This window comes from Scyliorhinus torazame, chromosome 8 (assembly GCF_047496885.1).
Source record: "Scyliorhinus torazame isolate Kashiwa2021f chromosome 8, sScyTor2.1, whole genome shotgun sequence".
Lineage (NCBI taxonomy): Eukaryota > Metazoa > Chordata > Chondrichthyes > Carcharhiniformes > Scyliorhinidae > Scyliorhinus > Scyliorhinus torazame.
The window spans coordinates 209874232-209892038 of record NC_092714.1 but is presented as its reverse complement, the minus strand read 5'-3'; the positions used below and the strand labels follow the sequence as shown (position 1 = coordinate 209892038).

The following is a 17807-nucleotide window of genomic DNA, read 5'->3' as shown; positions in this document are numbered from 1 at the left end:
TCACGACGATCACGAATTGTACACTGCACTCCAGACCCCTGCTCTTGACAAACCAGTGATATTTGTACTTTGTTAAATATGCAGGGTAACATGCTATTTGTTCCAATGGGAGGTCATCAACCAGAGATGCAAATTATTTCTCCACAGATGATGCCTGTTTCTATTTCCTATTTGCTCTCTTTACTGTTGCTGCAGTGTTGACAGCATCAATAATCAAAATACCACACCCTCCAATTATCTATTGTGTTCTGCAGGATTTCATTAATTTTACAGTGCATTCTTACCTTTTTCAACATCACGTCTTTGGATGTATCCATACTAAACAGCATCTGCCACTCTTCACTTCACACCATTAACCCGGTGACTAATTATCCTGGTCTATTCTGTTATTTGCAGCTGTTCCTAGCTAGCAACACTGTAAAATTCTGACAGTTTTATGTTTCTACTTCCAAGTCAATTGTGTATAAGAAACATTAACAGCCCCAGCACTGATCCTCAAGGCACCCTTCTAGTTACCTCCTCCTACGTTGATTCTGATCCTCACAAAAACAATGTAATAATAGCTTTCCCTGCTTTAGACAACATTTAAATCAATTTCAGAAGTACTCTACTTATGCAAAGAGATGTATTTGGTCTATTTTCAATATTGATGAGTTGTTAATGATTAGTAACATGCTAACATTAAAATAGCTCACACAAAAGCAAAATATGGCTAGTTATTTTCTCTGAGAACCAACAAACTCATGTAGGCAAATTGCATAAGCTTTTGCACATCATTTCACATGCACTTCTCCTCAGAAACTCCTTCATAGAATCATAAAGTACTGGACCCATTGTCAATATCACTGCTATGAAAGAGCTCTCCAATTAATTTCACTTCCTCACTTTCCCAAAAGCAGTGCATATTTCTCTTTGCGACACTGCCTATTCAGTAGTCAAGCAGGCCACTGGATGTTCCAATAGTGGTGTGTTGTTTGTGTGATCACAAGCCTCCCCGACACTCCAACATGGCTTATCCTGTAGTGAACTTGACAGATGTTTGCGCCAGTCTTCAGGCATGGTATTGACTGGCTCGGATTGACAAAGCTGTGGCAAGAGTCTCCAAATTGAGAATTATTTGTGCACATCATGCATTATTTTTGATTATGATCAACTTCAATCTTACAACCTACTTTCCAAGAATTCTGTGTTTTAAAGTTTCGGACTGCCCATATCATAGATGAGCACAGTGGTTTGCACTGTTGTCTCACAATCCCAGGAACCTGGGTTCAATTTCAGCCTTGGGTTCTCCCAGCGTGTGTGTTTCCTCCCACAGTCCAAAAATGTGCAGGTTAGGTGGTTTGGCTATGCTAAAAAATTACCCTTATTGTGCAGGTTAGGTCAGGGACTGGGCAGAGGTCAGGTACTCTTTCAGGAGGTTGGTGCAGACTCGATGAGCCAAATGGCCTCTTTCTGCACCATAGGAATTCTATTCTATGGTTCTATAAAAATATCCTGCTCTGCAGCATAAAGGAGTCTAGATTTTTCCAAGTCTGTTCAGTTTCTCAAATAAGTATAAGCACACACATTTGCATACATTTGCGATCAATTTTTAAATCACAGTACTTTGTACACCATAATTAAAAATCATTAAAACCACATATTACTAGATGATTAATATTTAAGTTTTAAAAGTTATAACCTTTTTGTAAATGTTAGAATTTAATTTGGAAATCCGGTCTCAGCAAGAACCATATCTATTCATGTAATCAGTATTTTTAGAAATATTTTATTCAAAAATATACTTTCTTCTCCTTGCAGCATTCTAGAAATGCCAACTAAGCAGTTTCAAACCTCACTTTGCAGTGCACCAGTGGTGTGATATTGAACTATGAAGTTTGTCAGAATCCTGCACAAAACTTCAAGAAATCAAAAATAATCTAGTCTAAATAAACTTGGTATTAGACTGGACAAGAGAAAGGGTCAACCAAAAATGATCCTAATGATCTACATAGTGTGAAATAAAGCTGCAGGTTAAGGTTAGCACATCCCAGTTGCAGGAAACCTTCAAATTACAAGAGAAGTTTCCCTCAGAGTAGAATTAGTGGTAATTTTCAAACGGTGATGCACTTATGAAGTATGATTAAGTGACAGAATTGGTAGAATGCATGGCATTTAACTTCAAAGTTATAAACTGCTACAGCATTCAATTATACAGCAAATTATAGGAGTATACAATTTATAACCTATTAATTCTCAACATGCGCATTCAACACTTACAATTGCATAATTTGTAACAGATTAGGAATGCTGAAGTAAATAAAGATACCAAAATCAAAGGCAAGTAGAATGTCATTCCTGCCCATTTGTTGCATCAAAAAGGCTTAATTTGCAACTTTATTATAAAGCATTTCCAAATTAAAAAAAAAAAACAGGGTCTTACACTTAGACAAAACAGCATTTATTCTGAAAGTTAAAGAAATCTTTGTGAAAACATCTTAAGGGGAGGTGCATTTGTTTAAAAAACTTCTATTTCGAGTTGCAATGTAAAATGCACGTAAATATGATACACAGTTAAGTACGATAAAGCATTTTATTTTCCAGAAGTGTAAATGAAAAGTACAAAGGAAAATAAAGATCACAAAAATGAAATTTACTACACAGACACTATTACATAGATGATACAATGTATACAAACACCACCATGGTGTTTATCCCTAACATGTAACCTTGAAATAGGCAAAAACCCAGCATTTCTAAATATTTGCCATGTTTTACCCAATTCATGTGTGCTGATCCAAAACACAAGTTAGCGAAATCAGCATATTATGAATTTCATTTCTAGTTCTGTAAGTAATTTAGGTTGAAGGGAGACTTTAAAAATGCATTAACATTTGAAATGCCAGTAACCATCAATATTGGAGCAAAGGATACATTAAACAGCAATTTGCCATATTACAGAAGGCCAGTTATGTTCAGTAAGCTACTGGCCAAATGCTACCAAAGTTGTATAAGGATATGTGCAATAAAAACTAGTTTATAATAATGTTGACAGACACTACAGCACAACCTCCTTCAAGCAGTTATCAAGTGAACTAAATGCTGCATTTATTTAACAGCAAGGATATCACTAAAAAAAGGTGAATCATACAGTAAATCTAGAACAAGTACACAAGACCTATACGATAAGCTTCACTTAGAATGGCTCTAAAAGACTGTAGAAATATACATTCCAGCTACGCAGACCGAGTAAATGAATAAAACAAACTTAAGGTCTTGAAATCTATAGTACAGTACACTGGTAACCAGTAAGTACATGTTGGCCTTTCACTACCTTGGGTAAATGAGAAAACATTTAGAAAGTAAATTACAATATGCCACTTTTGTACAACTGTAAAGCAACCCAAAGGCAAAATGCAACTAAACCTGCTGCATTTTATAACCTCCTCTGTCTGTAATTCTGTACCTCTGAATAGTCCTTCAAATTTTATACACTGGCTCCTTTCATTTTAAGATACTGCACACATTTCACAGCAAGAGACTCCAAAACAAGTCAAATTTCTATGCAGGCTGACTACTTAGGCCAACACCAGAGGATGAGCCACAAACAGGTTCTGCCACATTATCTGAAAGAGCATCATTTGACTGATCAAGGAGCTGATCAAGCTCCTCGCCTTCACTTTCTGCTGTGTTACCTTGCCACTCCAATAATGGATTGGATAAACTCTCCTCATTATCTGGTGAAACATTCTTCCATTCAGGCTGTTCTTTGGCCCATTTTTCCTCCTCATTTTGAAATGGCTCTCCACTCCATTCAGCTGGTCCTTCTGCCCAGCTCTGTGTCGCAGGTTCTAATGCAGCTTTTGTTTCAGAAGGCAGTGTGGGCTCCTGCTCTTCTTCACTTTGGGATGCATCATCTGTCCATGGTCGTTTGATCCAAAATTCTTGTTTGAGTTCAGCTGAAACATCCTCCTGATCAGATGCTTGTGGAGATGGTAGCCCATCCTCAACTGGAGAAACACCATCTTTACATTCTGAGAATACTTCAGAATCCTCACTTTCTGATTCTTTATCTTTAGATTCTGAAGATGGCTCAGGATATGGTTCTTCTTCCATATTTGATTCATCATTCTTCAGGTCCAGTCTTGTTGGTTTTGTAAATGCAGGTTTTTGCAATTCACTATTTAACTCTTCGGGAACCATTACAGAAGTTTCTTCTCTAGACTGAAAACCACCCATTTCAGTTTCAGTCGATGGCAAATCTTCACTTGCACAAGTATTAGAAACATTCTCCTCCACATTATCTGGACTCATATTTGAAGCACTTTCCTCCACCATATTCGGACTCATATTTGAAGGACTTGCCTCCACCATTTCAGAGCTCATGTTTGAAGGGCTTCCTTCCATCATCTCAGAGCTCATATTTGAAGGACTTTTCTCCACCATTTGAGCACTCAAATCTAAAACACTTCCCTCCACCATGTCAGAGCTCATATTCGAAGGACTTTCCTCAACCATTTCAGAGCTCAAATGTGAAGGACTTTCCTCGACCATCTCAGCACTCTTGATTGAAGGACTTTGCTCTACCATTTGAGCACTCAAATCTAATGGTGCCCCTTCCATCTCTGAGCTCATGTTTGAAGGACTTTCTTCCATCTGAGTGCTCAAATCTAAAGCACTTCCCTCCATTTTTTGAGAGCTCTGGCTCAAAGCACTTCCTTCCACCTTTTCTGAGATTGGACATGAATTTTCTTCCATTTGGGAGCTCAAATCTAAAACAGTTCCCTCTCTCTTTTCTGACCCCAGACTCAAAACTCTTCTTTCTTTTTCTGGCTTCTGATTCATTTTTTTTGAGTTTGGTTTCAAACTGGCAGAATCTTTGCCATCTACTTCTTTGCTATTTAACATATTCCACGTAGGTCCAAAGTCCATATTGTGCTTTACCTTTCGCAACTCCATCATGTTAAATCCAAGTAACACCTTAGGCCGATACTTCTCACAATCTCGAACACATTTCTTCCTCTTATTGCTGAAATGTGAGGCAATATCTGATTTCCATAACCATAGGCCAGCTGCCAACTTTTCAATTTCCCTTCTGTTTGGGTAGGGTTGCTTGTTAAAGTAGTTTGTGAGGAACATTTTTCTTGCCTCATAGGACTCATCCTCATAGCCCTTGGGGTCAATAGCTAAAACAACTGGCTCTTCCGGTTTATCCTCTCCCAAGGTAAACGTCTGAACAGTCTCCTCACCATCCAATTTCCTTTTTTTCATTAAAGCAAAGTCTCCATATTCATATTCACGTTTCATGGGCATTACACTTGGTGAGTGTGTTGTCTTGGCATGAGTAAGACTCCGATCTTGACCATTTTGTGCTTTACCCACACCTCTACAGTGTACCAAATGCAATGTTATAGTAGAGGCCGTCATGTTGCTTGTGTAGACGCCCAAACAATGAATGCATTTATAGGTGAGTTTTTTCTCCACTGGATGAATGGTTTGTATCACCTGATGTCGTTCCCTTAGATGGTGGGCCAAAGCATCTGATATTGGGCCCTTCAAAATAGAGAAGCACAATGGGCAAAGGGTTTTCCCCACATCATTTTTATAGGGTATTTGGGTTTGAGGTATAGAATTCAAATCTGGCTTTATTTTCGATTTAACCTGTGGTTTCGGCTGCTGCAACTGCCCTTCTGGTTTTCTGAATGTTAAATTCTGACTCTGGGGTCGATAGTTTGCATTCTCCATTGAGGCACTCTCAGAAATACTGTATGTAGTTACAAGGAGTTGTATATTACTGCGACTACCCTTCTGTGTAGACAAATCAAAAGTTAACGTTGACTCGGTCTTAGGTCCCACTTCTTCATCAATGTGAAGGATTCGTACATGTTCAGCCATCTTTTCAACATCATTGAAAGTGGAACGACAGTAGGGACATGACAGTCCATGTATTAACATATGATTAAGCAGTGTTTCACTGGGTAAATAACGGTTGCAGTAGAGACACTTGCTTGTGAAACTATTGATTTTCTGAATGTAATTCGCCACAGCCTGGATCTTTTCAGCTTTATGCTCCGTTTCAAAGTGTATGCTATACACACTTTCTGGGAAAAGCTCATTACACATTGTGCAGATCTTCCATTTCTGAGCAGCAGAACCAGCTAATGCAGAGCTCTGTGTAGCAGAATTAGGGAGGCCTGCTGGAGAAGTTAATGACTTTACTGCTGAAGTGGGCAATCCTTGCATCCTTTGTGCTTGAGAAATACTGTACTGCGACTGTTTCATTGATAGTTGACTGTTACCAGTCAAGCTTCCTGACTGAACATTATACTGCATCTGAGATTGCCGCCTCTGCTCACCAACTCCATACTGCCTTCCATTTCCACCAGAGATAAGTTGTTTTACTGTTTGTGATCGCTGCTGAAGAGAAACCGGCAAACCACCTGGCAGTGGAAGTCTAATTTGTTGTCCCAACGGATAGTTGTGTGCCATTGATGAAATGGCATATTTTGGTGGCAGGCGACTGGTGCTGGACATAAGATTAACTGCAGAATTCTGTGCACTTTTAGACATGGACACACGACTCATACTCTGGTGCATTGAAGTTTTAATACTCTGATAATTTGCTGCAGCTAGAGAAGGCTTATCATGTGGCTTTGGTGCTATCAGCATCAAGGGCTTTGATCGTGGTACTACCACATTAGTATGCCCTATCATTGCTGTTACTTGGTATCCTATTCGTTCATGATCTTCAATAACATGCTGCACCAAGGCCTCGTATGTCTTAGGTATGAAAAGACAACGTTTGCAATGTACAGTCCCATCCTCTCGTCCATTAGGGGCAGAAAATGTGCCATTCACAGACTTGTCTCCTGTTCTTGCCACATAAGGTGCTGCCACGTGTTGAAAATGTTCCCTGTAAATATGTTTCCTGACAACATCATATAGAGGATCTCGGTAGGTACACTTCTTGCAGTAATAGACTGCCTGCTCCACACTGTCAGCATGTTTCAGTTTAAGATTGCCATCCTGCTTTGACTTTTCATTGTGTGCATTCTTGCCTCCACTAGGTACTTTCCACAGAGGAACATGAAAGATCTTTATATGGGTCTCTAGGGTCTTTCTGTCAGCATTGTATGGACAATAAGGGCAATTTATCAGGATTTTGTTTTCAAAATCTTCACTATGCACATTCCTGAAGTGGCTCTTGTAGGCAGAAAAAAATTTGGATGCAAAAGGACAAGCACTACAACAAAACGGTTTTGTACGATAATCCTGAAAATGTAAAACAACAGTAGTTATTATTGTTCAATCTAAACAGGCACAAATAACCTAATTTTGTCTCTATTATGATTAAAACAAAAGACACCCATCGATTGGCTGTCGGCCATATTCACCCAAAAATGCCATGCATAGAATATTCTTGAATATCAAATACACTGAAAAAAATTCTAAAGGGGATTACATGCATCTTATTTACCTGTAATATGGTCTCAGTTCCTACACTGGGATAGGATATGTTTTCACATTTATTAATTATGTTTAAATTGCACCTAGTGTAAAAGCTTGAAACAACTGAAAAAATAATTTCAGCTACATTTTACTGTGCATTAGCATTAAGATGCTGCATTTAAAAAAAAAAATGATCTTGGTACATGATCATTGCTGCAAAGTGCCCAGTTCCAATTGTACGTGAGATGGTGGTGAGCTGCCTTCTTGAACTGTTGCAGTAAGTGGTATTCTCATCCACATGCTAGCCATCTAACCAACTGAGCTAACCACAGTAGTCAGGGAGGGAGTTCCAGCATTTTGACCCAGCAACCCATGTCACATTCTATAACAATACTTTAGTTTAGTTTAATCTCAATTGTTAAAAAAATGCACAATATTTATGACCAATTAACAAATTTGATTTTTGTTAACCAAAGCTTTGTATCTGTTCAAAGTGTGAATACATTACATTAAAATTTGACAGCACATCTCTGCACAGGTTGAATTTGGTCCACTGTTACGAAGTGGAATTAACATTATTAAATTAAAAGAACTAAATAAAAAGTAGCAAGCCTGGGGATTTTAGAATTCAGCAAGGGAGAAAAGAGAATAAGAGTAGACAAAGGTGACATAACATTGCCAATGTTGCTTTAACATTTGAGAAGAGAAATCCGACAATAATTGGCAAAAGCAGAGATCATATAGACAATGAGTGTAAAAACAGAAAAGGGAAGCAGTAAGGGAAGTAATCCTAGGCTATGCTTAGGACAGAAGTCACCTGGTCCCAGATGGGTTTGCACCCTAGGATGTTAAGGGACGTGGCGATGGCAGAATGGCCTGCCGTAACATTTCCATCTTTCCCTGGGAGGAAATGCCAGAGTATTGGAGAATGATAAATGTGACCCACTTATTCAAGAAAGGATGCAAAACAGTCAAACTGTCCTTGCAACTACAGGCCAGTTAGTCTAGAAGTGGTGGGCAAGCTTTGGAATCCTTAACTAGGAAGAAAAGAAAAATCAACAGGCGCTGTAAAGGTGTGAGTAAATTACGATAGTCAGCACAGATTTGTTAAAGGCAGGTTGTATGTCACTAATTTAATTGAATTTTTTGATGAACAGAAGGTTGATGAGCAGTGAATGTTGTCTATATGGATTTTTTTTAAACATAATTTTTTAGTGCACAATTATTTTTTTTTCCAATTAAGTGGCAATTTAGCAACGGCAAACCACCTACCCTGCACATCTTTGGGTTGCGGGGGTGAAACCCACGCAGACACGGGGAGAATGTGCAAACTCCACACGGACAGTGACCCAGGGCCGGGATTCAAATCTGGGTCCGCAGCGCCGTAGGCAACAGTGCTAACCACTGTGCCATCATGCTGCCCTGACTATATGGATTTTAAGAAAGTGTTTGACAAGTTACAACATAAAAGGCTGGTTACCAAAACGGAGGCTTGCGGGATAGGAGGGCTATTGTCCAATGAGATTAAAAAATTGGCTAAGGGCAAAAAGCAGAGAGTTGTAACAGATGGTCATCATTCACACTGGAGGGTGTTAAGACATTGGTGTTCCCCAAAAGTTGGTGCCAGTAACAGTTTTTTTTGGATTATCGAATACCAAACTTGGAGGAGTGGCAAAATGAGGATGATACAAACAGCTTGAAACATGATCTAGTTAGGTTACCAGGCTTGGCAGGCGGAATTTCATATGGAGAAACGTGAGAAGGGATGTGAAGGGCAATATAATGGCACAAATCTAAATAGTGTGCGGGAACAGAGGGACCTGGGAGTGTATGTGCATAAATCTTAGCAGGCAGCAGGACATAGTGAGAGCAGTTAGCAAAGCTTATAGGACCTCGGGCATCATAAATAATTAGGTTTCCAAAGGCAGGTAAATTATGTGGAACCTGTGGTTGGTCTACAAATAAGATTACAGCATCCAGTTCTGGTCACCATATTTTAGGAAAGTTGTGAAGTCAAGAGGGTGCAAGAGGAGGAAATACCAGACCCAAGGATAGTTTCAAGGTTCGGTTGGAAAGGCTGGCCTAGTCGGTCTTAAAACAAATGAGATTGGGGAAGATTTGACAAAGATGTACAAGATTATGAGAGGTTTAGATAAGGTGGACAAAGAGAAAAACTCTTCAATTAGCTGATGTACAAGGATTAAGGAATACAAATTTAAAACTTTGGGCAATAGATGCAGGGGGAAAGCAAGGAAGAACTTTTTAAAATGTAGTGAGTGGTAATGACTTGGAACTCTCTGCCCCAGAGGGTGCTGGATGCAGAAACAATGAATGATTTCAAAAAGTAGATGGGCAGTTGCAGGAAATAAATTTGATGGGGCCAAACAAGACCGACTTGGATTGCTCCACAGGGTGTCAGAAGCATTCAATGAGTCAAATGACTTCTGTCTGTACCACAAATGACACTAAATATATAAACAGGAAGAGATTAGTGAAAGTAAACAGATGCCCATTACAAAGAGAGACAAACAAATTTATAATGTAAAACTCTGAAATTGCAGAGATGTGAAACAAATACTTTGTACATGTCTTCACCAAGGAAGTCACAAAAACTATTTGGAAATAATGAGGAATCAATGATCTAGCGAGATTGAAGAATACACAGAAATCAGTACAAGAAATAGTACTTGAGAAACTAATGGGACTACGATGGACAAAACCCTTGGACCTACATGCTAGGGTTTTAAAAGAGGTGGGTACAATTATAGAAGTTTCATTGATTTTGATCTTCCAGGATTCCTTAGATTCTAGAACAGTTTCCAAAGATTGGAAGAAAGCAAACATGATCCCACTTATTTAAGAAGGGAGCCAGAAAATAAGGAACCAGAGGCCTGTTAGCCAAACATAAGTAGATGGCACAATGTTAGCATCCACTAATAGGTGTGGTGACAAGGTACTTAGATAAGCATAATGTGATTAAGCAGAGTCAACAAGCCATGTACGATCGGGAAATTATGTTTTACAAACTTGTGAAGAGGTTTTTTTTGAGGGTGCAACTACATTAAGTTTGCTTTAAGTCTAAGCCATTTTACTTAACATTGTGATTTTTATGGGGCTTGTAATCACATTTAGTATTGTTGATTTGCATCAACATAATACCATGCCAGGTGTGATGCAGAGACCCGTGACCTGATTAGGACCATTTTGGAGCAGTCTCTATTGCGCCCAGTTGGTCATCTCTCTAGATTGTGGCTCATCTCCACAACTCAAAGCTGCTCTCATTCTGTAGGTTGCTTCCTGCCTTGTACCACTCATCCTCCCAAGTGAGGATTCATGGCGAATGCTGAAAGTGTCAGTGATGAGACGATCAACGAGCAGGATAGGGGAGGAGAGTCGAAAGTGTTAGCACATTCCTTTTATATTTCAAAACGCATTTTAGTTTAGATTTGTTTTCAAATATTGTAATTCAACAATGCACAGTAAATTATACCTTAAATTTGGGAAAGCAAGGTCCTACAGAGCCTAACTTGAAAATCTGATTTGTTTAATTAACGGTTGCACTTTCCAGGAGCTCAACTATAACATGAGGTGAGGAATTACTGTTGCAAGATAGATACAGAGGACCAGCAGATGTAGTTAGTGTATTTGGATTTTCAAAAAGCAGTTGAAGAGGTGCCACATAGATTATTACACAAAATTATAACTCATGGTATTGCATGGATTGAAGATTGGTTGAGGAACAGAAAGAGAATAGGAATAAATGAGGACATTTCAGCTGTATTTAATAAACACTGCAAGGAGCATTTTACGGGCCTCAACTATTTACAATTTATATTAATTACTTAGATCAGGTAACTGAATGTAACATATCCAAGCCTGCTGATAACACAAGTTAGGTAGCAAAGCGGCGAGGAGGACAAAAAGAGGCCACAGATTGGAGGAGTAAAGAAGTCTTACTACAATTATACAGGGCATTGGTGAGGCTACACTTGGAGCACTGTGTGCAGTCTCCTTACCCAAGGAAGGACATACGTGCCCCAGAGGAAATGCAAGAAGGTTCACTAGATTAGTTCCTGGGATGACTGGATTGTTCTATGGAGGAAAGATTGAGTAGATTAGGCCCACATTTCCTGGAGTTGTGAAGAATGAGGGGTGATCTAATTGAAACATATAAAATTCTTATGGAACTTGACGGGGTCACAGTTTTAGAATAAGAAGTCAGCCATTTAGGTGATAAAGGAGATTTATTTTTTTTACTCAAGGTTGTGAATCTTTGGAAATCTCTACCTCGGATCTGTGGATGCTCAGTTGTCGAGTATATTTAAGACAAAGGTCAACACATTTTTGGATACTAAGGAAATCAAGATCATAGATATCAAGATATTGTAGAAAGATATATTTAGGGTAAATTAGATCTTGTTGAATGGCAAAGCAGGCTTGTAGGGCCAAATGACCTGCTTGAACTATTTATTATGTTCTTAATACATACATGTTCCTTCAACATAATGTTCTTTTTGTTTTGGAAACTACAAACTTGAAAAAAAAAAACATCAGTACATTTAGCAATAGTATGAAACTAGCAAGAAACATATGAAGGGCAGCTAATGGCTCAATGCTACATAAAATCTGTACTCCACCACAGAAGTAATCTCAATGTTTTGAACTGGCAGCACTGCTGCAGATTTGCTCGTGATTTCAGTTTCAACTAATCAAATCACTAATTATAGTTAAGAGACATGCATAATGGATGAAAAGTAAGAAAATATTTTTACCAATTAAGTTAGTTAGATATAACTCTTGAACGATGAAGCATTAAAGAAATTGAAAATAAGAATCAAAACACCTGAGCACAGAAAATAAACTAACCTGTAGCTTTGTAGATGAAGGGTCCCAAAGTGAGACATCGTCCCACGTAGTGTTCTTCAGGTAGAAGTCATTTGGTTCAAACTGTTTGAAATCCTGAAAGAATAGTTTTACTTGTATAAATTTAATAATCAATTTTTAATGTGTAGCGATTAAGTTTTTTAAAAATGCATTCCGCTGGAACTTTGTATTTGAGCAATTAATTTTCATTTTCTTCATTCCTCTCCTCCCACAGGGGATACAAAAATTATAAGATCAAAATCACTTCAGACCAGCCAAGTAGCAACATGTCACAATAATACTGGTCTGTCTGGACTGTTTTGATTGGTCAGTTAAAGGTGTGTGCCTGTTGATGGGTCTATTTGGTAGGCAGTGTCTAACACATGCAAAGAAGTGTGTGGAGGACTGCAGTGTGCGATACATGAGCAGCTGGTAATGGTTATGGTGGTGGTGCATTGGGAGTGTTTGAAGAAAAAAAGAATGTAGTGGGAGCCCAATAACAGTTACCCTGGTTGGAGTTCCAGATGAGTAATGGGTGGTAAAATGGTGTGGCCCTTTGATATAACTTATTTTTCAATAGCTATTCTTTGTTGTAAAATTGAAGATCCATTAGATCTGAATGAAAAAGTTATAGAAAAGCTGTTTGGTGAATTAAAAAAAAAAGAGTACATCAGCATTAATTCAGTAGACAAATTGATGATAATACTTTATACCCTCCAAAGTTTCTACACAATCTAACTCCAATGGGTATGCCCTGCAACAAATAGACTCAAGGAGCAGTTATAACGTTGCTACAAAACTTTAATCCTGTACGAGGATTTTGTTATAGAAAAAGATTGGTTGTTAGGAAGTGGGGATTTCTTTTACACTAGATGCTGAAATTATAAAAGGCTGATTTCAAAAATATTTATTCCTCAAATAATATGGAGCCCAGGACATGTAAACCTACCTTTTAACAGGAGTAAAAACAATTCCCAATTAGACTTTCATATTCTACGGCTTATAAACAAGACAGAAGGCCATACGCTTGACAAATTTTATTTCTATTCCCACACCTGTCTTTACATATGGACAGTTTTATGTAGCTTTTTCCAGAATTAGAAGTTTTGATTCTGTTAAAACAGTGAGAAAATAACTAGAAATCTTTTATTTATAGATGGACTATTGCAATCAAGATACTAATCTGACGGCAAATGTTTTGTTGGGTCTCTGCTGGTAAACTTCATAATAATGCAGTTTTGTTCTAGAGTAGTCAGTAATTTCCTTCAAATGACTGTTCAAATCAGCAATGAGTTCAAAACTAATTCTTACTTTGGGCTCAGAGGATAAAATGAAGTAGATGGTCAACTGATTGGCTGTCCTTCAAAAATCTCTCAAAAATGACTGAAAACATTCTATGTTCAAATTAACAGGAGTGAATGGCTCCTTCTCAAATTGTGTCTTTGAGAGAAAAAAAAACATGTATTGCAAGTCAGCTTATCCTCACTCTCAACACAAGAAACACCAAGCCAAATGCGTTGCTCTCAAATGACTAGGCATGAATATTTCCAACAGATACCAAAATCCAGTGTGTGATTATGTGTGAGCACCACTTTCCCCAATTGTCATCCTTGGTTCAGGCTCAAGTAACAATGTTTTGAGAGAGGAAAAAAGTTCAGAGGCAAGCACACAAAACTATACACTTCGGTGAAAATTTACCAACCAACAAAAATGATACCAGAAATGATTGTTTTAATAAACTATAGGTTTTTAACATTTGTACACCATCTAAACTGAAACTGGAGGAGAAAGCACTCGAGTCAATTCTAGCAAAACATGTTTAAATGTATGGGTTTCTTAAATTCCAAATCAAAAACTGCTAATTTTCAAATGCAATTGGACTTGTCTTTACATAGACTAGAACTAACTGGTGAAAACACAAATAAGACATTGTACATCGGCAAGCATTCAAGGTGTTGATGAGAGGACACAATAATTTGCTAACAAGGCAGCAAGGGTCTTCGTCTATTTAAAATTATTTGGACAACAGTTTTTATAAGAAACAACTGCGAAAACAAATCTCAAAATTCTGTTCAAGAGGCAATTTCCTCCATAATCATGCAGTAAAAGTAAAGTCCCCATAGTCCCAGATGACCATCGACTGCTTTCCCCCTTGAGAGCGAGTGTAACTGGTGGTGGTTTAACCCGAGGATCACCTTATGCGAAGGGCAAGGCTGAGAAAGTGGGGCCTTCATGAATTAACTCAGTCGGTATGGGGATTGAATTCACGCTGTTGGTCTCACTCTGCACCACAAACCAGTTGCCCAGCCTACTTACCTCTATATGATCTTTACAATAATCCAAACCAATATCTGTAAGGATCTTTTTCACTGTTTTACGAGCCTTTCTTAGATTTGCAAGGTTGTTGACAGGAAGCTGGTACATAGTTTCTGTTTGGAACAAAAGGATACACAGTATTTTGAACGTACTGTTCGTGTGATACGACTTAACTGAGCATGCTTAAACATTATTAAAGCAAATAAAAATTATGCTTGGTAAAGGTAATACTCAGATTACTTACATGTGTAATTTATTTTGCAGTTTCTGCTTTCTACAATTTCCTGACTACCACCCCCTCCTACATCAGCCACTTTTAATTTTTAAAGAGTTAACTGATTCAAGTACTGCTGAGCTGCACACGGGCGTCAGGTCAGTTCAGTTCAGTTGCAATTCGATCGAATCTGAAAGTAGGTGGGCTGGGAGCAAAAAGGTATACTATATAGATGATTAATGGTATTGTGGATTTCAATGCAGATGAAGCAAGCTATGATATCACAATGGTATGTCATGGAATAGGTTTGTCACTTTTTGGTGCCTCTGAGGAATAGTGACCACCAAACCGCAAGTGTCAACATCAATTTAACAACATGTCTCATTTTCCCATCTCTGCTGTGCTGTTGTGATGAAGTGCTAAGCACAGGCCATGTTTTTCATGAGGAAGTGCCAAGAAAGTCATCAATGATCTGCTACACATCATGTGGGTGGTTCACAGCAACAGTAGCAATGGATTGAGGGAGAATCCCACCACTGTCCGTTACACTTGCTCTGTGGATATGTGGAATAGATTCTCAGGGGAAACAAAAAAAGTTTATACTTTCAATTAATTGCATTAAAAAATAATGGGATATGTATCTGATGAGAATAGAGGTTGGAGACTTTTAAAATCATCTGCAATCTGAAATGGCAGAAGTTCCACAGGAAGCAATGGTTCTTAATGCTGCTGTGGCTCAGCTGCTGTTAATTACAGTGGTGGAGATATATGGATGGATGAATATTCTAGTTTTGTTTGATTACCTTTTGGAATGAGGGAATATTTATGCAGAGCTTTCTCTCAGGAGACTAAAATAGGTGGGGTAGAATCCATAATAGGGTAGATTGTATATGGTCTGTGGAGGAAGAAAGCTTGATGGACCAAATAGGCTTTTCTTGTTCCATGCTTTCTGTTCTCATGTACACTTTCATCAATAATGCTATATCATTGCAAAACAAAGAACACACTTCAAGTGATGTGACCAGATAAAGTTTCAGCTTCATGAGTAGAAAATTTAGCAAATAAAATATTGCAGGCATCAGGGAAACTGGAAATTAGTCAGCAATTAAATATCTTATGAGTTTTAATAAATTTGGTATTGGCTTGTAAAGTAAAACACAATTCTATCCATTTACCTGTGCTTTAAAATAACTAATTCAAGGATAAGTAGGTGAAGTCACAAAATGTTATCGCAAATAAGGCAGAGTATCATAGATGCAAGTCAGAAATTAAACATGCACAATCAAAATAGTCCAAGTCTGTTCACCTCTCTAATCTCGCCCCCTCTTGCATCAGCTCTAGACTACAAATAATTCAGCGTACCCTGTATAGTTTCCTTTGGCACCCAACTGTGCAACCCGAGGAACCCCAAAAGATACTCAAATCTTGGAAATCGAGGCCCCAAAGATCAGGAAATTCAGTTCTATTTGTGTTTAAATTCTGTATATCCTAATTTGTCCTAAATGAATTTTGTGGACTAGAGGATCTGCCTAACACTGCTGTCTTATGGATGAAGCCATCTAAAAAAAAAAAATTAGTATGAAGACCATGCTAATTAATGGGCATTAGATTTTTATCCAGCCTCTGAGGCTGCATGGTGCATGCTTTGGAGCTGTTAGCACACAGAATGGCATCTAACACTCTGGATTTGGAAGGCAGGTAACAACTAAGGACAACAGTAAAAAGAAAATACACTGAATAGGAAAAGCATAATCAAATCCTAGAAAATTCTGTTCTAGAAATACATCTTTTCTGTACAACAGATAGTTCTGTACTTCTAAATTATTTCATGCAGATGCTAAAAATGTATTATAGCAAAGATTCTACTGGAAACAGAATTACACTATTTGGACCTGAACAGATTTTATTAGTTTGCGTTGAGTTGGCTGAGACAAGTGTCCCTGCTACAAAGTATACACATGGATGTTTAACCAGAATAAGACTGGCCTATGTGGTGGCCTGCAACAGCCTGACAAAATTAATTGTGCAGATTTGTACATAAAGATCTCACTTTGGTGAGATAGCAGAAATGCCATTATCTTTGAAACCAAATCAAGCATAAGCACTTTCAGGAGCTGAAGGGAAAAGTTAGGAAATGTAAATTGAGGAAGGGTTGAACAATAAACAATGCAGCACATCTATTTAAAGAATTACATAAGGCATGTGGATCACCTGGCATAGTAACCGAAATTTCCCCCTCCCGCCTAGGGAATGTAATCAAATTTTCCATCAAATAAAATCACTGTACATGGTTCAAAATCAGACTTTTAAAAGCAAGCCTGTAATGGCTAAAATCACTGGATGACATGTGCTGATATACAGGCCTCAATGATGCCAGGCTTTATAACTGGACTGTATGTCAGCTGTTGGATCTCAGCGGGGGTACTGTGGATACTATAATTAGCTCAAATATTCCAGGGAAGCAAGATTGGGGAGGGGGGGGGGGGGGGGGGGGGGGAAAGAGAGAGAGAGAGAGAGAGAAAAGAGGGAAGAAGGACACAGAAAGAAAGCCAGCATTTCCAACCAGTTTCCCCTGCTAGAAAGCATGTGCCTGGAAGATGCACGAGGTTCCGGAGTTCACATATGATGCTCACCAGTCAAAGAGTCTGACATTTATGTTGCGCATGAAGAACAACTACTTAGACAAGGTACTGGAGGCGGCTACTACTTCAGGAAACATACCGCACCACTCCACCAAATACTGGAAAATATTTAAGAATACTTATATGACTGTTATAGACAGAAAAATGTACAAATTTTAAAACCTCGTGAAAACAACACAAAATTTTGAGGCATACATTCACAAGTTTCCAGGAATTTAACCAAGGCTCAAATGCAAGAGGAACCTGAATGCCAGTTACGTTAAGCGGAGAAGGAAATCTCCTCCACGAACATTGATTTATAGGGAACATCCTCATAATCAAATAAAATTCCAAACTGCAGACAC

The 17807-nt window shown here is 38.3% G+C and overlaps 1 protein-coding gene across 9 annotated transcripts in view; it reads right to left on the bottom strand.

Moving 5' to 3' along the window:
* Nucleotides 1-2558: 2558 nt before the first annotated feature.
* Nucleotides 2559-17807, bottom strand: part of adnpb (activity-dependent neuroprotector homeobox b) — a 30868-nt gene continuing 15619 nt past the window's right edge. For 4 of the 9 annotated variants that reach the window (XM_072514723.1, XM_072514725.1, XM_072514724.1 and 1 more), the window contains 4 exons: nt 17455-17561; nt 14608-14720; nt 12295-12387; nt 2559-7251 (listed from right to left, as the gene is read on the bottom strand). In XM_072514723.1, coding sequence (XP_072370824.1) covers nt 3541-7251; nt 12295-12387; nt 14608-14720; nt 17455-17473 — 3936 coding nt within the window. In that variant the 5' untranslated portion in view covers nt 17474-17561 and the 3' untranslated portion in view covers nt 2559-3540. Of the gene's footprint in view, nt 7252-12294; nt 12388-14607; nt 14721-15624; nt 16604-17454; nt 17562-17807 lie in introns of those variants that run through there. The other 5 variants (XM_072514727.1, XM_072514728.1, XM_072514729.1 and 2 more) reach the window with 2 other exon arrangements.